Source organism: Plasmodium gonderi (assembly GCF_002157705.1).
Source record: "Plasmodium gonderi DNA, contig: Chr10, whole genome shotgun sequence".
NCBI lineage: Eukaryota > Apicomplexa > Aconoidasida > Haemosporida > Plasmodiidae > Plasmodium > Plasmodium gonderi.
Genome location: NW_021628935.1, coordinates 103,078 through 126,988, shown reverse-complemented (window position 1 = coordinate 126,988; position 23,911 = coordinate 103,078). Strand labels below are relative to the sequence as shown.

General features: G+C 27.9%; 8 protein-coding genes across 8 annotated transcripts; 2 read left to right on the top strand and 6 right to left on the bottom strand.

The window, feature by feature from the left end:
* Positions 1 to 1,041: 1,041 nt before the first annotated feature.
* Positions 1,042 to 4,018, top strand: PGO_100290 (palmitoyltransferase; the record flags this gene model as incomplete). The annotated part of the gene is made up of 8 exons (XM_028688063.1): positions 1,042 to 1,155; positions 1,468 to 1,791; positions 2,019 to 2,083; positions 2,312 to 2,726; positions 2,984 to 3,078; positions 3,390 to 3,462; positions 3,608 to 3,686; positions 3,918 to 4,018. 8 exons carry the CDS (start codon positions 1,042 to 1,044, stop codon positions 4,016 to 4,018), a joined length of 1,266 nt encoding a protein of 421 aa, XP_028543864.1.
* Positions 4,019 to 5,340: 1,322 nt separating this feature from the next.
* On the top strand, positions 5,341 to 7,635 carry PGO_100280 (F-actin capping protein, alpha subunit; the record flags this gene model as incomplete). The annotated part of the gene is made up of 9 exons (XM_028688062.1): positions 5,341 to 5,428; positions 5,579 to 5,691; positions 5,891 to 5,977; positions 6,083 to 6,144; positions 6,317 to 6,529; positions 6,656 to 6,722; positions 6,866 to 6,958; positions 7,105 to 7,198; positions 7,463 to 7,635. The coding sequence occupies 9 exons, from the start codon at positions 5,341 to 5,343 to the stop codon at positions 7,633 to 7,635; spliced, it is 990 nt and encodes a 329-aa protein (XP_028543863.1).
* Positions 7,636 to 7,943: 308 nt separating this feature from the next.
* PGO_100270 (hypothetical protein, conserved) lies at positions 7,944 to 8,243 on the bottom strand (the record flags this gene model as incomplete). The annotated part of the gene is made up of 1 exon (XM_028688061.1): positions 7,944 to 8,243. One exon carries the CDS (start codon positions 8,241 to 8,243, stop codon positions 7,944 to 7,946), a length of 300 nt encoding a protein of 99 aa, XP_028543862.1.
* Positions 8,244 to 9,573: 1,330 nt separating this feature from the next.
* Positions 9,574 to 10,188, bottom strand: PGO_100260 (cyclophilin; the record flags this gene model as incomplete). The annotated part of the gene is made up of 1 exon (XM_028688060.1): positions 9,574 to 10,188. The coding sequence occupies one exon, from the start codon at positions 10,186 to 10,188 to the stop codon at positions 9,574 to 9,576; it is 615 nt and encodes a 204-aa protein (XP_028543861.1).
* Positions 10,189 to 11,923: 1,735 nt separating this feature from the next.
* PGO_100250 (hypothetical protein, conserved) lies at positions 11,924 to 13,549 on the bottom strand (the record flags this gene model as incomplete). The annotated part of the gene is made up of 1 exon (XM_028688059.1): positions 11,924 to 13,549. One exon carries the CDS (start codon positions 13,547 to 13,549, stop codon positions 11,924 to 11,926), a length of 1,626 nt encoding a protein of 541 aa, XP_028543860.1.
* Positions 13,550 to 15,586: 2,037 nt separating this feature from the next.
* PGO_100240 (hypothetical protein, conserved) lies at positions 15,587 to 17,460 on the bottom strand (the record flags this gene model as incomplete). The annotated part of the gene is made up of 9 exons (XM_028688058.1): positions 15,587 to 15,658; positions 15,867 to 16,006; positions 16,125 to 16,176; positions 16,284 to 16,416; positions 16,540 to 16,652; positions 16,803 to 16,849; positions 16,959 to 16,988; positions 17,123 to 17,180; positions 17,401 to 17,460. 9 exons carry the CDS (start codon positions 17,458 to 17,460, stop codon positions 15,587 to 15,589), a joined length of 705 nt encoding a protein of 234 aa, XP_028543859.1.
* A 1,460-nt stretch (positions 17,461 to 18,920) lies between these two features.
* Positions 18,921 to 21,116, bottom strand: PGO_100230 (T-cell immunomodulatory protein homolog precursor; the record flags this gene model as incomplete). Its single annotated transcript, XM_028688057.1, has 1 exon — positions 18,921 to 21,116. One exon carries the CDS (start codon positions 21,114 to 21,116, stop codon positions 18,921 to 18,923), a length of 2,196 nt encoding a protein of 731 aa, XP_028543858.1.
* Positions 21,117 to 22,807: 1,691 nt separating this feature from the next.
* PGO_100220 (hypothetical protein, conserved) lies at positions 22,808 to 23,632 on the bottom strand (the record flags this gene model as incomplete). The annotated part of the gene is made up of 2 exons (XM_028688056.1): positions 22,808 to 22,838; positions 23,052 to 23,632. 2 exons carry the CDS (start codon positions 23,630 to 23,632, stop codon positions 22,808 to 22,810), a joined length of 612 nt encoding a protein of 203 aa, XP_028543857.1.
* Positions 23,633 to 23,911: the final 279 nt, after the last annotated feature.

Genomic DNA, 23,911 nt, shown 5'->3' with positions numbered 1-23,911 from the left:
TTTCTTTTTTAGATTTTTATGTTTACTACTGTATTTTTACGCATGTAGTTTTTGGTATAATATCATTTATTTTTACGAAATTAATTTTTGTATAAAATTGTTATAGCATATTGGGTGGAACGTACAATGCATGTGCGTACATATATACTAATATGTATCCATAAAAAAAAAAAAAAAAAATTTTTCATGTTTCATTTGTTTGTTTGTGAATATATGCATTTCTTTCTGACGCTACTTTTTGCCTGCAAGTACATATATTAGGCATCTAGTAAGCAAACTAAACAATCAATAGACATGTTAGACAATCAATAGACATGTTAGACAATCAATATACAAGTTAAACAATCAATAGACATGTTAGACAATCAATAGACAAGTTAAACAATCAATAGACAAAGTTAGACAATCAATACACAAGTTAATCAATAGACAAAGTTAGACAATCAATAGACAAGTTAAACAATCAATAGACAAGTTAAACAATCAATAGACAAAGTTAAACAATCAATAGACAAGTTAAACAATTAATAGACAAAGTTAAACAATCAATAGACAAGTTAAACAATTAATAGAAAAGTTAAATCATCAACATATTCGATTATCAATTTTCTAATGTGCTTTCCCGTTTTTCTTTCCATTTCATTATTTTTCTTACAATTAAAAAATTGATTTTACCCGATTTTCTCCAATCAGAACAACGCTGAAGAGAACAATAAAACACATAAATAGAAACTAAACTCTATTTATGTGCCCGATTATATTGGTGCAACTATGTATATATGTGTGAATGGAATAATTAAGCATAAATAGTGTAAAAGATATGTAACCGAAACTTAAAATTCTAACGGAAGATACATGTTAAGTAGATTAACGAGAAAAAGGAACAAAGCAGAAGTAGTAATAGCAATAGAAGAAGAAACAGGAAAAAAACAAAAAAAAATAAAAAAATAAAATCATTATGTTACACATAATATAGAGGAACACATATTACCTTATTATCCTCCTTTCCCCTTTATCACTCTTTTTAACATTATATATAAAATGTTAAATGCAAATGGAGAAAAAAATACGGGAAATATTTTAGACGATGATAGTAAAATAACTGTGATAACAGACAAAGCGGACTCTAGTGGTGATACAAAAAAGAAAACGAAGGTGCGTATGATGGAAAGCCAAAATAAAATAAAATAAACAAATAATTAAATACTCGAACGTGGTGTGTATATTCGACTTATTTATTGTATTTCTTTTTGTTGCACCTTTGCATTGCTACATTATGATATTACTTCTGCCTAACTTTCCTTTTCGATTTACATTATTTTTTTGTGCCCCAGTATAGTTAAAGAATGCATAAAAATTTATGTTATTTCAATTTATTTATTGGGAGTGTCGTGGATTTTTTACCTATAAATTTTATCCATAAATTTCTCCACATAAAATTCTCTTCTTTCACATGATCATTTATAGAAAAATAAACAGAAGAAAAAGAAAAGCGAGAATAGCAGAAAATATTCCGAAGATAAGTGCATCTTAAAAGTAACAAAGAATGTAAAAGAAGAAATAATAGGAGAAGCTTCAACTGTAGACAAATCCAGTAAGGCTACTAATGAGGAAGTTATTACAGGGTTCAATAACGAACACAAGTATGAATATACCTCTGAACAGTATGAGAAGCAGAATAACACAACAGAAATGTTCACAATACAAAATAACAAAAGTAAATTTGTTAGAATGTTACCTGTATTTTTCATTTTTCTTATTTTATTTGTAATTTACCTCATATATATAATGGTAAGTGAATTGTAAAAGATTTTCTAGTGATAGTTATATAGAAAATAGGAAGACTCCATTATAGAAATGTTCATTTATCATGATGCTAAATGAGAATTTTTTTAACAAAATCCTACGTGAAAAAAAAAAAAAAAAAAAAAGAAAAAAAAAAATTTAAATGATTATTATTTATTTCTTTTTAAAATGCAAAAATGATTATTTCGAATTTTTTATCCTTTTCCTTGTAGTACCACTGTTTACCACTAATCATGAAAAGTCACAGGAAGGAGTACGTAAATTATGATATGAAGAGGTATGTTTATGAGTACAATGTTTTATGTGAGGCTGTGTATATGACATTACATGTTTTCCTTATTTAGTGGAATTTTGATGAATAAAATAGGAATTTAATTTTACTGCGTTAATCGTTTTTTTTTTTTTTTTTTTTTTCTGTGCTAGTGTGTGAATATATTACATTGTTAATTTACAAAATTTATTCCTGAATTTTCTATTATTCCATTTCACTTGTTTTTCTCTGCAGAGGAATAGTAGAAGTAGTAATTTTTCACTTTTTCTTGATAATGTACTTGGTGAATTACATCCTATCCATAGTAGTAGCACCAGGGGCAATTCCAAACACCGATGAATGGGATATTAAAGATCATCAAGAAAATTTTGTAGATCATATGGATAATTATTTATTAGAAAAGAAGAAAACAGGAGAAAGACGATATTGTAAGTGGTGTTGTAAATTTAAACCTGACAGAACTCATCATTGTCGTGTTTGTAAAACGTGCATATTAAAAATGGATCACCATTGTCCTTGGATATATAATTGTGTTGGATATAATAATCACAAATATTTTATGCTTTCCTTAATATATTGTTGTGTAACTACTGTTTTCGTTTCAATCACCATGTTCAATACGGTTCGGGATGCCATAAGTCACAGAGAGGTAAATAATCTTTATTAACTTTTGTTTATCATTTAGGAAATTTTTTTTTGGAGGACACTAGTAGATAAACTTATCCATGTGTGTTATAGGAAATGGATATAGCACACAAAATTGAGTTGATTATATAATCAGAAGAATAGACAAAATAGAGTTTAAACTTTTTGTATTTTCAAATTGACAAGGATAATCACTTCGAAATAGTTATTTATTGGTACAATTTAATTTTTTTTTTTTTTTTTTTTTTTTCCCTCATTTAGACACCCTTTAATGAGTTATTTTTACTATTATTTGGAGAAACATTAAACTCATTCCTAGCGATTATCATCACATGTTTCTTATTTTTTCACATATGGTAAATAAAAATAAATAGTTTAATATGTGATTTTGTTTGTGATTTTACTTGCGTTTTTTTTTTTTTTTTTTTTTTTTTTTTACAATGAACAAGCCAATTTTTTGAATTTTACGTTTTTTTTTTTTTTTTTTTTTTTCGTTTTTTTTTTTTTTTTTTTTTTTTTTTTTTTTTTTTTTTTTTTTTTTTTTTTTTTTTTTTTTTTTTTTTACAATGAACAAGCCAATTTTTTGAATTATACGTTTTCTTTTTTATTCTGTTTATTCGTCTTATTTTATTATTATTTATTCATTTTTTTTTTTTTTTTCCCGTAGGCTTATGTTTAGGGCAATGACTACAATCGAATTTTGCGAGAAACAGACAAACTACCGAAATCAGTCATATTCAGTAATAAATTATTTTCAATAATGTTGAACTTTATATGTTCGTGCAAATTTGTTAGTGCCCTTATGCTTATGCCAATGTGTTCTTATTGCATACATGCATACTCATGCTTGTCTTTATGCGTAAATTTCTTCCACCCATCTCACAGAAATACTACAATAAAGGAATGTACCAAAATTTTAAGGAAGTCTTCGGTGAATCTCCCTTCTTGTGGTTTCTTCCCATAGGTAAATTTTCAAATTATGGATTTCGACGCATTTGTTATGACCCATTATTTTATTATTATTTTTTTTTTTTTTTTTCACGTCCTTATTGCATCAGAAGCACATAATAGTGTGTCCATACATATCCACTTATCAACAAATGTGTATTCCCACATGTAAGTATATTCTGATAATATGTAAACTTAAAATTTCGTACCTAATTGAACATGTCCTACCTGTTATCTCAAATTTCAGACAATAGAAAAGGAGATGGCATAAATTTCATAAAGCGCCACAGTAAGGATTATATCGAAAAAGCGTCAGAAGAAACGGTACCAATAAAATTTAGTTGCTAAAAGAATGTTATATGAATGATTTTATGGAAGTTCTCAGAATTTTTTAAATGTGTTCACAGTGCGAGGTGACAATATTCTACTATTAAAAGAAATTTGGGATCAGATAAATAATCGAATATTTTTTTGTGAACTTGTTTTTTTTTTTTTTTTTATTCCCATTTTTTGAGTAGCCTTTGTTCTATACGCATATATTTTTATAACATATACACACATTGCTTATTTCTATTTTTTCATTTTACTTTTTTTCGTGCTTCTTACTCTTTATATCGTAAAATCTCTTTATCCTGGCATGGGCAAGGTAGATATATGTATATATATGTGTGTATCTTCAAAAAGGGCTATATGTACACACATAATGTCTGTTTTTTGCCTTTTTTCCCTTTTATATATATATACCGTTATTAAAATTTATATTTTCTTTACTGATATAGTTTTTTCTAGAATTATTAATTTTTTTTCGTTTTTTCATTATAGTGCTAGATATTAGACGTTCCGTTATTTTGCTTTATCATTTTACACATTCTTGCAACTTTATTATTATTATTTTTTTTTTTTTAATAACAATGAATTCTGAATCTGTTCCTAAATTTTCTTACATTTTGTTTACTGGCAACAATAATGAGAATATATTTTTCATCTGAATTTAATTTTATTTCTTTGAAAAAGCCCGTTCCTTATGTTCTTACAAAAAAGAGGAAATAATTTAAGCGTTTTTTTTAAGTTGCTTTGTCTTATCAATAATAATAGTCAAATTGTTTTGTTGATTTTTCGTGAAATTTTTGGACATAGAGCAATTTGCTAAATTTGGAGCAATGAAATGTACAACTTTACGAAAGCGCGTGTGTGCACAAGGATTGTGGAATTTTGTCACTATGTAGGGAATATTTTCTTTCTTTTTTTTTTTTTTTTTTTTTGAGAAAAGCAAAATCGGTTTGTGCCATGCAGAATTGAGCGTTTAATGAAATAATGTACATTTATTATTTTTTATTTTGTTTTACGACGATCTCTCTATTGCTTCCATTCATTTGCTATCCTATTTAATTAATTGTTTGAAATGAAGAAAGATGAAAGTGTTAGTGGACATAAATAAAATGCGGAAATGTTAATTTTTGAGCAACTCATGTTTGAATTATTCCTTTACTTTTTAAGAATACTTGTTCACTATTATAAGTTTTATAAGATTGAGGAAAGTTTTTTTTTTTTTTTTTTTTTTTTTTTTTTTAAATGCTAAACACTCTTTAAATAAGTATTTTTAAATATAGACCTGAACAACTGACGACAGTATTGCCAAACTATGTGTACTTCTAAATAAGGATGATAAAATGGAAAGTTCATTAAATGAAAAGAAAAATTTTATTAGACATGTTTTATTAAACTCTCCTCCTGTGAAAATAGCCGACTTAGTGTCAGGTGTGAAGAGATAAAATTCGACAATACACAAAACTGCGTCAGATATATGCACTCAGGAGTGTATCCTATTTACCAATGCTGCTGTGTATATGTTCTTATTTTTTATGAATGTTCATAAATTACTAAATCCATTTGGATACTTTTACGCAGATCTGAAAACTTTATTTGGAACCAGTGCAGCCATCCTCAATTCAATTGAAGAAGCTGTGGCAAATCACAATGAAAAAAGTTATGCCCTCATTCCCGTTGCGGATGATGAATATGTACAAGTGCATGTCTATGTTAAATAAATAGGATTGCTATTGTTGTTCTAAGATTGCAACAAAATACAAATCACATATTTGTGTGATTATAAAAAAATATATACGTAAAAATGTATAAATGTATGCTATACTCATAAATGAACATATGAATGCACATGTATCAAACACATACACACTCATATAACTTTTACAATTGAAGGTCATCACCTGTGAAGAAGCAAAAATTGACAATTCTTACATTCATCCAAAGCTGAAATCTTTGCTAATTGTAAACCACATGAAGAAGGTACAGACATTTGCAATTTCTTAAAAAAAAAAAAAAAAATGGTGCATTACACGATTCTTTCCTTCAACTTTTGAGAAATTTCTGAACTTTCTTTTTATTCGTTAGAACGTAAACACAATGACAAGTCTGGAATTTTTGAGCTATCCTGAACTCTTGGAAAATTATAGGTTTGACAAATGTGCATAAAAAGGGAGATATTATTTCACTTTATTCTATATAAACAAGGAAGGAAATAAGATAAGCATAATTTTAACTCATGCTTATTTTTGTTCTTTTTCCTTTGTCATCCCTCAACCATTACACTTCCCCCCCAATTCCCCAATTTGCTTCATATAATAGAAAAAAATGTAGTGAAAAGTTGGAGGAATATGTCCAAGTGCATTATTCGAAATGGAACGAACTACAAACGATAAATTATCCAACTGTTAATATAAAATCGAAGAATGGACTAAATGTGAAATGTAGTTCTTCTGTGTACGCTTCAGAGAACGCAGGCAGATTTAACCTCATCCTAATAATATGTTGTGACAGACACTATTTAAAGAATTTTCAGTAAAAAAAAAAAAAAAGAGAACGATTAAAGAAAGAGAAAAAAAAAAATCACTAAAACTTTGTAGTCAAAAAATTTGATTAATCATATAGTGATAGAAATACTCTATATTTTGTTTCCTCTTGCAGTGCCAGTTCATGGAGGAGTACCTGGAATGTGAAATTTTTAACAACGGATGAAGAAGTACTCATAAGGGTAAAAAACAAATTTAAGGGCCTCTTATTTTGTCCTATTTTGATATGCACAAGCGTGTACACGCATAAATTCCTGAGCTCAAATTATTTCTCACACAATAAATCGAAAAAGGCAATTTTCTGTTTTCATTTTTTTTTTTTTAGGGCACTATAGATATAGTTCTTACATATTTCGAAGATGCAAATATCAATTTTAAAACATCCAAAAGTTTCGAAAAAACTGTTCAAGTGAATACGGTAAGGATGAACAAATAGAAAAAGGGAGAAAAAACACGCGTTGGATAATTTTTTTTTTTTTTTATTCAATCTACAATTATTTTACGTCTCTCCTTTGGCATTTCAACCCATTTTGTAACGTTTTTTTTTTTTTATTTTCAACCTAGGATATTGATAACTTTTCCACAAACATTTTGTCTTCTATTAAGGAGTGTGAAAATTGTACACTGTATGAGCTAAACGAGTTCCTTATTAACATAGGTAAATATGGAATATATCAGCAGTTTTTGTAAAAAAAAAAAAAAAAAAAAAGAAGACATAACCTATGCATATGTATATATTTCACAAAAACATATGAACACATGAATATATGTATGTGTATTCATATATATCCGTGTATTTTTGGATGTCTCTCAAAAATGAAGGTCTATTCCATCCTCGTATGTCCACATATCCTAAGTAGTAATTATTTATTATAAAAAAAAATTACCTTCATTTTGTTTTTCTGTTTATATTATGGTTCAGGTAAAAATGTTGTCAAAAATACACGGAAAATAATACCATTGAATGGTGACAAATTTGACTGGAAGGAGACATACCAAGATATCCCGGCTCAAATTCAGTTAGTACATGTACACACATTACATATGTGTGAAAGTATGTACGAATTTGCAAATATTGGATATATAAAGATTTAAACAAATAAAAATAAATAAATAATTATACTTTCAATGCATAATTATATTAACTGGGTTCAAAAAAAAAAAAAAAAAAAAAAAAAAAAAAGGGAAATTTATACAGTACACTATCTGCACATGTATCTGTGTACATATGGAGAGAGTAAATTTTCCAAATATAAGCCATAAAGTATGCACGTAGATCATGTCGTATATAAGAAATATGCCTGGCATTTGATACTAACAAATTTCTTTACGAACCATCTGTGGAAGTACTTTGCAAATTTGGATTTATTCTTATTTTTCTGTTTCTGCTTCAGTTTCTGTTTCTACTTCTTCTTCTTTTGCCGCTTTAAATCTTTGTTTTCCAAAATTTTCACAAAAAATTTCTTCTTCTTAGTGACAGTTAATTTTTTCAGATCTTTCATATTGTCAATTTTCATGGACTTCAATTTTTTCTTGACAATTTGAGGTAATGAATTTTCTAAAAGTTTTAGTTTCATAAAACTTTTTACATTGTTATCTGTTTCCTTTTTCTTCTCATTATTTTCTGTTTTTCCGTTTATTTTTTCCTCTAGATCTTTTAACCGCTTGAAGGATTCTAGGCTCAAGTCTTCATCATTTATCATTTTGTTACTGGTTCATTTATATATATTACCTTTTTATAAGATGAAATGACGAAATCTCAGTCGATATATGTGACTATTCCGGGATAACTTTTACTATTTATAAGGTGGTTGATCACGTATGTACGATTGTGAGTAAGCAGACACATCAGAATATGTATATGCTATATATATTATGTACAACGTAGTGCTGGGTTCATGTTTATTTTTTTTTCATTCGAGAGTAGGTGTCCAAAATTAGTAAATGCTCATATGGAATTATAAATTTGAACAAATATGTCACCAAGGAATGGATACTCTACTACACTTTTTATGCTGTGTGGTATCAGCACATCCATAAATTGGGGAGGGATAGTGTTTGCAAGGAATGACACATCAAACGCTGTTTCGAAAAGGTTCCTGCGTTTTTTTTTTTTTTTTTTTTTTCTCCCTTCTTATTCCTTATTTTGTAATTTTACTGCTTCTTCCATTTATTGTTATATTTTAATGATTTACTTTTTGGATTGCTTACAAAATATCATTAACTTAACCTTCTCTTTGGCCACGGACAAACGTGCACTTTAATATGGCTACGATCATTTTATTACCTTTAAAAATTAAACCCCATATATCGAAAAGTGGAAAAATAACTGAGAAATGATATAATACTGAAAAATACAGAGGGAAGGTATGTGCTGTTTAAAGGCTACATACAAGGAGTGTTTTATTTTAAAGAATATTATTTTTCCTCAACAATTAATTTATGTTGAACTTTTAAAAATAAAAAAAATATCCCAAAAAAAAAATTTCAAAATAGAGAAACATGATGCTTGCTTCACATGTACTTCCATTTTTAGTGAAAAGGAAAAAAAAAAAAAAAAAAATAAATAAATTAGCAAAAAAAAAAAAATAAAATAAAACAATAAAATAAAATAATCTGACAAAAAAACAATAAATAAAACAATAAAATAAAATAATCTGACAAAAAAACAATAAATAAAACAATAAAATAAAATAATCTGACAAAAAAACAATAAATAATAAAATAAATAAAATATTCAAAGCAAACTAATTAGAATTCCATGGTAATTACAATAAAAATAAAAACGATTAATGAAGAATAATCATTTTTACTTAACAAATGGAAATCAATATGAGCAAAGCAATATAGATTTATGGACATGCACATTAATTATACTAAGGCAATATATATATGTCATCTTTCAAGGTTGGTTGGTTTACTGGTACACATATGTAAGGGCTGTGCAAGTTTGGAATTGACGATTGTATAGGAAGAAACATTATATCATTTGGGGAAATTACTAACGTTCATAGGTTATCTCGCTTCGACTCATCAATCAACATTTACGGCTGTGGATGTTCGCAAAATTTTGACATCAAAAATTGGTTTATTCGTTGCAGTTGTTTTGACTGACGCGATATTTTCTATGCAAGTGAAGTTTTTGCTAACCCTTGCAAAAATTGTGTGTTTGCCATCCAAATGTGGCAAAGGACATAAGGTTATAAAAAACTGCGAAGAATTGGTATTTGGACCATTATTAGACATGCTTAATATACCAGCACCTGTGTGTTTTAATTCTTTATTTATTTCGTCTTCAAAATATTCTCCATAAATACTTTTCCCACCTTTTCCTGTCCCTGTGGGATCACCACCTTGTATAATATAGTTCGGTATAATTCTATGAAATATAGTGTTATCATAATATCCCATATCACATAGTGAATAAAAATTGAAACATGTTTTAGGGCTATGATACCAATACAATTCTATTTCAAATTCACCTAAATTTGTATAAATAGTTATATGACCTCTTTCATCTTTCCCCTTTAATTTATAATATGATATTTTATCTTCAAACGATTTTTTATTTTCAGACACTGAATTGATTATATCTGTTTCTTCTTTCTCATCATCATCATCACTGTAACCTTTACAGAGAGTGAACATTTTAAGGTGACGGGTTTTTTTCTCTCTTCGTTTTAGCTATCTGCTTTAAGTATTTTTTTTTTTTTTTTTTTTTTTTTAATAATGCAAAATATATTTGAAGTAATTTTATAACTGTTAGGATAAGGTGAATAAGAATTTGTTGGTTGAGTATTCTTTTCTGTAATGATCCAGCTGTGTGAATAATTTTCATGAACTAATATTAGATATATAAGTCCGCATGCTTATATGGAAATGCATATACAATGTATAACAATTCATATCTGTAATTACAATTCTTGCGTTCTTTTTTTTGTTGTTTAGTTGTTACGAAATTGTCATGAAACATATGAGTAATTTTGAAATATGTTTTAAATTTGCTATTAAATTTTGCATATTTGTTGAATTCGCATGCGGACTCATTATAAAAGCAAAAAAGAAAAAAATGTTACTTTAAAAAAATGATAATTTACATGTGACTTTATTTTTTTTGTACTTGAAAAATTATAAAATTTTTAACATTTCAAAAGATGTGGACTTATCTTTAGTACATGACTGTTGTGTTACACATGTAGCATTTATTACCTATCATTATTCCATTTCTTTTTTTCTTTTGCGTTGTGCACTTAATTTTAATCATGCAATTAGTGCATATGAATGAGATCAATCATTTAGAGTGAGTCCTATTAATGTTTTATTTTTCTGGCAAATAAATTTAAAAAATATTTATGTAAAGATAGATAAATATTCTTCACCTTTTTGTACATTTCACGAAGAGTACGTAAATAAATTTAGTAGAAAAAAAAAAAAAAAAAAATCAAGTCTTATGAATAATTGCCCTTCAGCAAATTCACTATATGAGGAGAGCGTGGAAAACAAAACAGACTACTTGGGTTTAATTTCATTTTTGGGATAACACTTCTATATCCTTCGTGTAAATATTGTGGACGTATTTTTTTTTCTGCACGTTATACTACCCATACATAAATCATATGCATATTTTTCGAAATGGCCACAAAAATTTTCAATCATTAAGAAATTGAAAACTATATTTTTTAAATGAATGGAAAAAAAAAAAAAAAAAATGCTCAAATGATGGTTGTTCTTATATGTGTACTGAAAAATGTCTCCTCAACAAATTACATATCAATAAAGTTGGCATAAAATAAACCCAGAAATTTGTGGCCAGCACGGGGTGGTCATGAACACACTTTAAAAAAAAAATAATAATAATAAAACAGGTAAAAAGGGTAGAAAAATAATAATAATAATAAAACAGGTAAAAAGGGTAAAAAAATAATAACGTAATAACACAAATCAAATGACTGCTACAAAATGTCAAAAGGCTTATTTTTCCTCTCGTCTGTGGTGTTTAGATATCCACAGAAATGTGCTTCTTCCAGTTTTATAAAAGTAGAGGGGGATTGTTAGAGAGTTATAGAGATATGATATCCTTTTCTGTTTTTGTATGTGCATGTGCATGAAACAAATATTTCACTATTTACGAGGAATGAGAAAAAATTTCCCTGTCTATATTCATATTCTACACCCTTTATTTTAAGTAAAAACTGTTTCTTTTATTTTTTTTTGTTTTGCTGAGAAGCAGAGATGTTGATTCCAGGGAGTGAATTATTTTGTGATTTCATGTGTGTACGAGGGTATGCATACGTGCAAGAAATGGATATGCATAGGGACCTCATAATTACATGCATTCTATAACGTGGATGTGATAAGATGATTGCATATTGTGTAGAACCTACTAAACGTTATAATTAAATTTGTCACTTTTTATAATGATATAGTCATCAAACTTTTTTTTTTGAGAAATTATGAAGTCATCAATTTTTGGGTAGATGTCAGAAACAATTTGGGAAAAAATATTACGGATATCATTATTCTGGTTATTATTTTGTTCAGGAGATAGAGATAATTTTTCCTTAGGAATGACATAATACGGGATTTTGTTTAAAAATAATTTATTGTACACTTTTGTTACATTTTTAGAATTAATATTTTCATTTTCAAGTTCATTTCCATTTTGTTGTTTTAAAAATATTAGACGAATAATTTCTTTTTTTTTTTCTAATTTTTCCTCTTTGTCAATGTTTTTTGTAAAATAATTTTTGTACTTATTAGCAAGTTCCTCTTGATTTAAAAATAGTAAACATTTTATTAAATTTTTACCACTTAAACTTAGGAGAAATTCACTTAAAAGAACTAATCGTTCATTGTTACTTAATACATGTAGTTTCTTAATCAATCCAATACCATTTAAATTTTTTCTTAAAATAATACCACACTTTGAATAAAAATTTATGTTTTCTGCAACATTGATGGCAGTTATTTTGTTACGAGGATTTGTACAACTGAATGCACGTAGTATTAGTTGCAAGAAGCTACTCCTTCCTGTATATATATATCCAATTACACCAAAAGTAATTTTCTTATTCGTGTTAAAAAAGCTTTTAATAATTGATGTTAGATATATATTATTATTGGTACCGTGATGTGATACATTATTCAAGTTCCCTTGTGACCAATCTGTGTTTTGTTTGTTTCTGCCTGAAGATAAATAAGTTGGATTCTTCCTTTCATAACATGTAAAAGGTATGGTTAAATAAAAATTGCGAAAAAAATATAGCCACTGCTCGATTAGAGAACTATCGACTAAATCACATTTATTTAAAATAAAAATTATTTCCTTTTTGCATTTTTTAATAAAATTGATTATGTCTTCTTCCAGGTAAACTAATGGGTTTCTTATATCGACAAGGTAAAAAATAGCATCACAATTTCTTATGATTTCTAGTAAGTCATCCACATGCAAATATTTTTCCTTTAGCATAGGATACAGTTCTTCCTTCGCTTTTTCAAAAATATGCATTTTTGTGACGAAGTTTAAATCGAGGTAATTGTAAAAATTGTTCATCCCTGAATCGGCTTGGTCCCTAGAAATTAAGTCCCCATCTGTTGTTTTCACAGAAATGACGTTATTACTATGGGCAAAATTGCTCTGCATAGTTTCACTACTCACAGTACTAGTTAAGTCCGCATGAGGAATTTCCTCCGGAGAGATGTTCAAAGCATACATCATATTTTGTAATGTGCAATCATCGTAGTTCTCTAAGCTAACTTCCTTACATATTTCCTCATCTTCCTTGTTTTTTTTTTTCTTCGTTGAAGAAATTATTTTTATATTATTTAATATATCTTTTTTAAAAATACATTCTGGAATTTTCAAAGATTTCTTCGTACTTCTTCTATTATGAATTTTCGTCTTTTTTATAATTTTTTTTAGTTTCTTCTTATGTGCTGCTACTTTTTTCGTAATGGCATATTTTTGCTTAAGTGGTTGCCTCTTACTTATTTTCCCAAGCTTCACCATTGTTGCAAAAAATTTCACTTATTTGAATTCCTCGTGCAGAGTAACAATACAAAGCTTGTTTTGTTCAAGGTGCTACATGTACAAGCACAAAAAAAAAAAAAAAAGAAAAAGAGTGTACATAATTATATATACTTCTATATGTATAAATATGGACACTTTTAAAATATTTTCTTCTTTTTAAATAAATAAAGTAAGCCACTTTCACTTTTATAAAAACTGCTTTGCTTTAAATAAATATACATTAAGATTAATGAGTTTGCAATTTTTAAAAAAATTATTTTGTAATATATTTTATTGTTATTTTAAAAAGGGAAAAAAAGGGAAACTCAAATTGAAGGCTAGAGGAAAGGTGAGGAAAAACTTATTTTTTTTTTTTATTTTTATTTTTTTTTTTTTTTCCATTCCTTTTTTCCTTATTGTTTCACATAATCTACGACATTTAATAACATTCCTAGATTGTCATGTATTTTAATAAAAAATTAAACCCTTGCATTTCAGAAAAGCAGATACAAATTTGTGAACTAAACGGGGTATAATAAAAAACAAAACAAAAAAAAAAAAAAAACATATTCCACCAAATTTACAAAAGATTGATAAGGAAACATTTTCCTGAAACTCTTGGAATCATTTTGTAAATATTCTTTTATTATTTATCCGAAATGCACCTTGTTTTCCCCTCTTTTTTTTATAGTCAAATGGAGATATTTACAAATGTATATATATTATAGAAGCTTAGCTGCTTTCCTTAGTCAAAATTTCGCGAAGCTGTTGCACGATCTAACATGTACGTTTATATATTTAAAATGCACAATGTGTATAAAAAAATGTATGCAAAAATATATTCTACGGAGTAATACGCTTGTATTTTTTATTTTATCCCGGCTCCTTTGCGTGAAGAAATTGAAGGCCATTTTATTTTCTACTTTACGTTATTTTCCCACATGTGGAACAATTAAAAGTAGAGAAAAACATTTTGGTCAATATTTGGCTAATTTTTTGCCAATTTTTGTGAAGTTTTCACAAATTTTCACAAATGTTGTGATATTTTTGCGTCTCCTGTTTGAATACATTTTTCCTACACGCATAATTTTGGCAACCCACATATAGAGATTAAATAAAATATGATGCAGAGTGCCGTGAAGAGAAAAGATAAAACAAGCATAAACTAAAACAAAAAATAGGGAAGTTTTTCTTGTTCACATGTAATTTATATTTTTTTTTTTTTTTTTGTTTATACAATTATCTCAATGTTGGAAGAATTATATATATGAGGGAAAGTAATAAGATGGTTCCATTTTTACGACATTTTTATATGGATGATGTATAATGTAAGAAAGGGATATGTGGGTAGAAGTTGTCGTTCCAATTTACTTATTTTTTTTTTTAATTCATCCCATTCTTACATAAGAGAAGATTGAAATTATATAAAATATATCTTTCAAATAATACATTTTAATAGTACAAGACAGGAAATTATTTTTAAATAATTATGAAGATGGTTTAGTTTCAACCAGGTGGGTGCATAATTATAACATTTCTCTTCCCTACCTCACCTTGTCACTTTACATTGCAAGGGATATATATATATATATATATATATATATATATATATATATATATATATATATATGCACAGTTACCTTATTGTACTAGCTATAATTATGACTTCAATGCTTTTATTAAAAAATGTAAAAGACCTCGATCATTTGGGCACTATAGTGTGTAGATAGTTAAAATAAATCGAAATGGAGAACAATTTTTATACATGTAGAAAGTTGTTCGTGAGTGTTGGAAAGGGGTTAACATATCACATGAATTTTATATAAGTAGGGAAATTTTTTTATTTTTTGTTTTTTTGATGTATATATATTTTATGATTAGTGTAACATGAAACAAACGCTAAAAAGTTTTTAAACTTTATTTTTTATCATATATTTTGACTGTAAATACAACTATTGTCTGTGCACACAATTATGAGTATGTATAAATAAAGGGATGAAAACAAATTTGTCAATAAATGAAAGAAAAAATTAAGACTTAGAATGTATGAGCTTCTACCACATCTCCTGGATTTATATTATCCTCATATTTACTATCATCTGCTTGTATCTGATGAAGAAAAAAAAAAAAAAAAAAAGAGGACGAGTTGTACATTAAACTGTTACAGTGTACATATGAACTTAAGGGAGATATAAAATGCATAAATTCTCTCTCCCCCATATGGAAAAACCTGTCAAAGTAAAAAAAAAAAAAAAAATCAACACATAGGATGTCTTTTTATTCTGTTAGTCCTGTATCGATATGTATTTTATATCACCGATCCTCGTGCTCCACATTTTTTTGTCCAGAGACATGATTCATGTGGATTTCCTAATTTGGTAAAGTCGAACACAACATAACTTTCTCGATTGACAAAATAATCAATCACTTCGCAGAAATATCCTTGGATATCATCCTCTTAAAAAAAGGTAATTTAGGTAGAAAGTGAATATGAAATTCGAAAAATTGTGTATTCATCTAATTTAGCGTACACACACAAGAGACCATCCATTTTTATTCTTATCAATTGTCTTACCATTTTTTAAAATTGTTTGAAAGTTGAGTATCATAAAGTTTTGCATTTTTTCCTAAGAAAGGGATTTTATTTTATTTTATTTTTTTTTTTTTTGCAACCGATGTGATAATTATTTTTATCACCTCTTATATATATCCCAAAGTGTTAATTGTAAGTCACCTTTGCATTTTTTATGGCCTCTCTTAAAGTGTGAAAAGTAAATTTTTCGACTTTGTGACTACATATGCCTTGCGTATTTACGAGTGCAGGAGCAAATTGTTCAAACATTTTTTCCTTTATACTTGTTATCCATCTAAAAAAGAAAAACTCATTGAGTACAAATGTACGTATGATGAACATGTTTTTACCTAAGTGAGATTATGATTAAATAGAACTTCTTCTTTTTTTTGTAAAATTAATCCTCCTTTTGGATTACAATTCATCATATTTTGGCTTCTTAAGAAGAATTTTTTTGTCATAGCAAAGTCGTATTTCTTGTTTTGTGTCACTATACAGGAAGTAACTACAGAATGGGTCTTCGTCACAGTACTTTTGTCCGAAAAAGACAAGAGAGGAAATTTTTTTCAAGACGAACAATTGGTAAGATATGATTGATCTAATGAGGTTCAACATGGTTTTATTTCACGCACATAGAGAGGAAAGGTAACGCAAGTAATGATATTATTTTCTTGCTTAAACCTGTTCTGCATGATTTACACTAAGGTAGGAAGTCTTTTTACTTATAACTTAAAAAAAAAAAAAAAAAAAAAAAAAAGGGTTATTAAAATTTGTTTATTCGTCATTTTGTAGAATCAATAAATTGTAATAAATACTCTTTATCCTTTGAGGACTAACCATTGTAGTATTTGCAATCCAAGTATGATTCTGCCGGGAAAAAAAAAAAAAAAAAAGGGACAAGAAGAAGATGAAAAAGAAGAAGAAGAAAAATGAATAAATCGGTTGGAAGCATATGTGATATCATTTGGTAATGTAGAGATATAAGGGAAAAACAGTAATACTTGGCAAAACTAAGTATTTTTTTTTCTTCGACACATGTTCAAAGTTGAATCCTAATATCTGTTCATTAGGTAAAAAAAAAAGAGGAAATACTCTATTTTGTCTATGCATTCTGGAGGGGAAAGGTTGACAACACGCAATTTATAGCAACTGTATGTTAGAAGTGTCATGTTGCGTGTTCAAGCTTCAGGTGCTCAAAGGTGTACATAAAATGGTAAAAAGCCAAAAAAAAGAAATATATATATAAAAAAAAAAAAAAAAAAAAACAACATCCACTTACGATTTCTGCAAATGATAGGAATAGACAACAGTAAAATACCCCTTGAATGACTCGTCTCATTTTTAATTGAGCAAACAAAAATAAATTGCAAAAAAAAAAAAAAAAAAAGAATTGTGAACAATGAGAGATGGGTATGAAAAAAAACACGAAACAAATTAATGTACAAGGAGTGGAAATACTTCTCTATATCGATTAGAAAAAAAAAAAAAAAATTAGTATTTTCTTATCGAATAAAACATAACCCAAGTCAATGAAGCTAATTTTGGTAAAAAAAAAAAAAAAAAAAAAAAAAACATTCTGTCTATTTTCATTTTCCTGTTATCTTACTATGTTCTATAAATGTATATACAAAAAAATGCACTTGCTTGATAGTATACGGAAAAAATAGCATATAAATGTATGCATAAAAAAAAAAAAAAAAAAAAAAATCCTTATGCAATGTAGTACCCCCTAAAATATATTCCTATCACAGGTATTTGTCACTTTTATACAAACAAAAGGACTACAGTCCATACAACATTTTCTTAGTAGGACTGGCATGATAATATTGTTTTAAGTGATGTATTCTTAATTTTTTTCATTTTTAAGTTTTGTAAAATTTGACCATTTCACTATTTAATAAAAGAGCTATATTTACTCTATATAATGGTTTTAAAATAAAAATGGAATGGAGAAAAAAGCACATTGCATTAAATTTATACAAAATGGTACCGTCAAAAAGTAGGACGACGAGAAACACGCACATATATATATATATATATATATATATATATATATATATATATATATAAATACATATGTTTGCATGGATATAAATGCACTAAAAAATTTTTAAAAGTTGTTTCTCCCTAATTCAGCTTAATGGCTTGAATATCTCATGTAATTAGTAACAAAAAAAAAAAAAAGAAAAAAAAAGAAAGAATGAGCCAAAGAAAGAATAGAAACGAGTTAACATGACGGTAAGAGAACACTGTGAATCCCACAAATATAGCAAAAAAATAAGAAAGGGCCACAAATGGTGAAATTGAAAATATTCAAATTAAGAACAAAATGAGAAAGCGGCTATGGGGGTTATAATAAAATAAATTAAAATAAATAAAGTAAAATAAAACTCACCCCTTTATTTTATTCTTAAAGGGTGTGTGTGCATTTTAACCCTGAATGGTGACACAAATTCATTACGAGTGTGCGATAAGCTGTAATGGACATGCGTTTTGCACTTTGATCAGTAATAATACATAGTGGAATTTTCATTACACCTATCCTGATGAGGCACTGCGTGATGGGCCATGTTTTGATGCCACGAACAATTATTCATTGTATAGTTGTGTCATGTTGCAATAATATGTTTAGAAGTGGAGGAATAATTTCTTTGTGAATTACTTTATCATTTGGAAGGGGTTCATGATAACTAATACATGTAGACACAGGTTAGGCATTTTTTTTTTTTTTTTTTTCCTAACTCGTATAAAATATTCTAATAAATTTTCCAAGTTTTTCATAATTTCACTTCTAAGCTATTAGCCTATAACAAAATGGCTCTTAAATCCCATTTCTTCCTTTGAGTCCTCCACCTTCTCCCGCCTGTCCAAGATGAAAATCAAAATTCCAATGACGGTCAAGCATATGAGGGTTATATAAATAATGGAATAAAACTTCTTGGATGGATTGACAGATAGTTGAATTTGCCACTTATTGGAATTTTCCAAAGGGTAAGGAATGACTATAATATGTGAATTTGGTATGATGGATACCCACATGTTGTAATACTTCTGTTCATGTGTTGGCATGCCAACATAAAATTCTTCTACATAATTACTAGTTCTCCCAAGTCCAAATAAAACATATGGTAATTGCAAAGGGGAATGAGCTGACTGACTTTTCTGTATACCAATTCTGCTTGATTTAACACCATTAACATCAATTACTGTAATTTTAAAAGTGGGACCATGAGCATTTCCTCCCAATGTTTTGGTTGTTATTTTATCCTTTTCTTTATAACAATCATTTACACATATTCCATTTAATGCTGTTGACTTTAAAAAAAGTGAATCTGTTTCATTACTTCTAATAAATCCAACAGCTGCATATTTATTCTGTTTATTGGATGTTTTATACTTTCCAAATATGAGTATATCTAATACTCCATTTTCATAGATGTCAAAAAAAGCAGCATTGTACACATCTGTTACCGTTTCGTCAGGAGATGTAACAAACTGGTAGAAATTAAAAAAACCCCTTATGTCGACATTATTTTCTTCATATAATGCCTTTTGTTCATTTTTATATATTCGTACATATTTCTGACCTTTATCATTTTTTAATGTGATTAACAAATCTAAGAATCCGTCATCATCTACATCCCCAACACTAATGTAGTAGGGATAGTCTGCATTACCTGATAGATGTAATCCAGATGTATCAACTATAGATACAAAATCATCATTTAATTCTTGCATAAATGTAAAATCACTTTCTGAACATAAGTTAGATGCTAATCTACATTTACTTTCATCAGGTTTTTGCCAAGAATTATCACATATTTTTTTTTGAATATTCGGGATAAAGTATATTTTATCATCACTTACACAACAATAATTGCAATATGAGCTTTTTGTACATGTTGGAGTTACAATATCGATAGCACCATCTCCATTAAAATCTCCAAAAAGGACTTGCAAAGAATTAGATGGTAAATTGTAGTTTTCTTTATATTTTACATACATGCTTCCTTCACCCACTATTTGATTCAACCATATTTCTAGAGAAGTACTTTTTTTTGCATTATTTTTATTATACACAGTAAATACCAAATCGGCTTTACAATCACCATTGATATCTACAACTGCACTCGAATTGGGGTTCGTAATTTCATCTACATCTTCTTTACTAAACAGATTCATATTTTTCCACAATGCACTTTTGAATTCTCCTTTTTTGTTAATCCATACAAAACGGGAAAATCCCACGGAATCGCTTGATGCTTGTTGTCCTATTAGATCCGGTAAACCATCGTTGTTTATATCACATACGAGTGGATGAATATTGCTAAAGTAGATGCTATCGTTGGATTCTTTTTCGCTTCCCTTTTCGCTAGCTGGAACAGTGGGCGCTTGGCTTGCGTTTTTACCATCTGATATGTCTTCATTAGCAACTTCCTTTTTTTTCGAATTCCACGCTTCTTCTAATTTATCATTTTCGTTTTGCAAAAATGCAGAAATATAATACTTACTCGTTTTGCTACTATCCTTGGGATCTTTAAATAATACCAAGACATCTAATGCACCGTCAAAATTAAGATCGATGGCAATGACATTCACAACTTGACCTTCAAAACTAACTTCCGTGTGGTATATGAATTTATTTTCATATATGCTAAATATGTATATAAATATAGTACTTGTTTGTTTATTCTTATCATAATTAAACAGAATCAGATCTGTTTTCACATCTGAGTTATAATCACCAAAATCACCTATCTCTGCATCTATGTTTAATCCAAGATTGTAATTTATTTTGTATTCTAATTTTTCCATAGGACTTATGGATTTCCATTTTTCGAATAAATTCCAATTATTCGCTTGTACGTAAAAATTTTTACGATCGTTTGTTTTTTCATTCCCCTTCAGATGAAAAAATACACTTTTTATGATATTATACATGCACAGCAGAAACAGCAATTTGAATACGGTGCCATACTTTGTGTATATAGTCATGTTGTACATTTTTACAGGGTTGCAAATGTAAAAAAAAAAAAAAAAGGAATATAAATAGGGATAAAAAGAAGCAAAAAGGAAAAAAATAAAATATGGTTGAATGCTATATGCAAAGAATGGAACCTAAAAAATGACGATTTTTTTCTCCATTGAATTTTGTCACCTTTTTGAGAAGAAAAAAAAAAAATATACTTTCCCCATTTACATCGAATATGGTTTATACAAACACTGAATGGATACACTTAGACACAAAAACAGAAAAAATAAAATATATAAATAAATAAAAAATGCCTTGGTTCTGTAGGGTGCTATTTTGTGTGGATGGTTTAAATGACCTTTAAATTTCTGCAACATACAAAGTGAACCATTTGAAAAGTTCTTCATACAAATAAGCTCCAATGGATGTTAATTCGTTCTAATATGCAAACACATGGTGTTAAAAAATAAAATAAAATAATATATAAAAAAAATAATAAAAAAAAAAGGCAAATCAGAAAAAAGCACATATATAATTATGTGCTAAATCAAATAAGGAGTCATGGGTTTTTTGTTACCCTTTTCACGAATTATGTACAGAAAATATATGTACACTGATGAAGGGGCAATGTTTAGTAATTGGCTTTCAGCATGCAGCAAAAGAGTGTTTAGGCATATAAGCCTTACATAACAAAATGGAGATACATATATATACATACATGCGTATATGTATGTGGCATATGTCAGCTCCTCTCTTCAAAGTTGTACAGCTTCCTTGCTGCATAGTTATCACTTCTCAATGCGGCGAAAAACGGAAATCATGAAAAAAGTTCTATTAATTAAGTATAAGGAAGAATGTTAGGGGGAGTGGGCAAAATAAATCAAATTGTGGCAAAGGTAAAGCATGCCAAAAAATTGTGGCACATAGTGAAAATGCCAAATGGGCAAAGTCAATCTTACGAAAAGAAAAAAAAAAAAATGATGCTTAAGAAATAATATGTATGGAACAAAAAAGCATCATAAACGGTAAATGTGAAAATGGCAAAGTCTCAGACGGAATAATGATTCAACTTTTTGAGGCATAAAAAAAAATATATAAACGTTTTTCATACCAGTGTGTTCTCGCATATATGTACATATATATATATGTATACATATATGTATGAGTACTTGAGTGCATGTATTTGGAATTGCCGAATATGCTGTAGCAATATAGTTCCTTTTTATCTCGCGAATCGCTTCGATTAAATAAAAATGGAAAAAGAAAATGGAACTGTAAACTAGTGAATGAAATATTTTTTTTAACGATTTAAAAAGGGAAAAAAAAAAAAAAAAAAAAAAAGTAAATATATATATATATATATATAAAGCTTTAAAATGTACAATATGTGCACATGTGCCAAATATCAAACACGCATATTGTAAATAAATATATTGACGTGTATATCTCTTCTAATATAAAAACCCATTCCTTTAATTAACATTTCTTAAATTTTGTTATGTTGTGTGACGTAGTATTGTGCAATAAATGTTCTTTTAATCCATTTTCATTTAAAATAAGCATAGTGGTAATTTTTTTTTTTTTTTTTTTTTTAAATCATTTAGGCTATTCGCGTGGGAGGACTCAATATTATAACCCTTCCAATTGCTTTATTTTTAAGCACAAAACGGGTGTCAGTATATATATATATACGGTTACGCTGTATCTTCTTCATTTAAAATTCTTCATATGGTGGTTCATTGGGGCTGTTGAAAAAAAAGGGGGAAAAAGTTGTTAGGAAATTAAATTAACGTAAAATCTGATACTATATCTATCCGATGAAGATGCAATAGGATTGGGCAAAGTGTTGTAGAAACGGTGTATTGTAAAGTAGCATATTCAAACTACAGAGGGTAATATGCATTATAGGGTAGTGACAGAGAAAAAAAAAATTTATAAATGTGATGTATTCGGCATACTTGCACTTCTTGTCTAGGGCCCAGTTTCTCAAGTTGTGATAAGTCGTAGCACCACAGATGTTATAATGTGTCTTCAAGTTGTAATAATATGGTAATCCACCACACAGGTTATCATAATCTAACTCTTGTAACAATTCATAATTGTATGTGTTTTCATACATTTCAAGTTTGAGAAATTTAACTCCCTCTTCGTCTTTTAATTTGGTTAATAGCTTCTCCATGCTATTGCAGTATTCACAATCTTCACTATGAAAACAAAGGAGGTGCGGTAATTTTTTTTTTTTTATGTTGTAAAAAAAAAGTAAATTTTTCTTCCTTCTCGTTCTCATGCTAGATAATCTGTTTTTCTGTGCAAATTGGAAAACATAACTATTCACCGGGGATTTGTTAGGTGATGCTCCACTTTGAGACCATATTTTATTCGATGCAATATTTTTTGAATGGTGATCATTTTTTATAACCACACCTCCAACAGTTTTATCATTGAAAGATAAAAAAAAAAAAGGATTTAAAAAAACTTTGAGAATAAAGACATAGACACAGGCAATAATGGTCATGAGAAATCTGCGTTGAAAAAACATTAGCTTAAAATTTGTCAAATTGGAAAAAGTTCTTGTTGTGGTCAATCTAAATTGCATATGTTATTGTGACATTTTTCACGTAACTATCTTTTGTGCGAAATGTATATATTGATATATTATGTAGATGATCTGAAGAATTGTTACGCTTCTTCAAATATGATTTTTTTTTTTTTTTTTTTTTTTTTTTATAGAATACATGGTACCAAATATATAAGGATAAAAAAGGAATGAATATATTTTTTTTTTTTTTTTTTTTTCCTGTTTTCTACAAATGAAGGA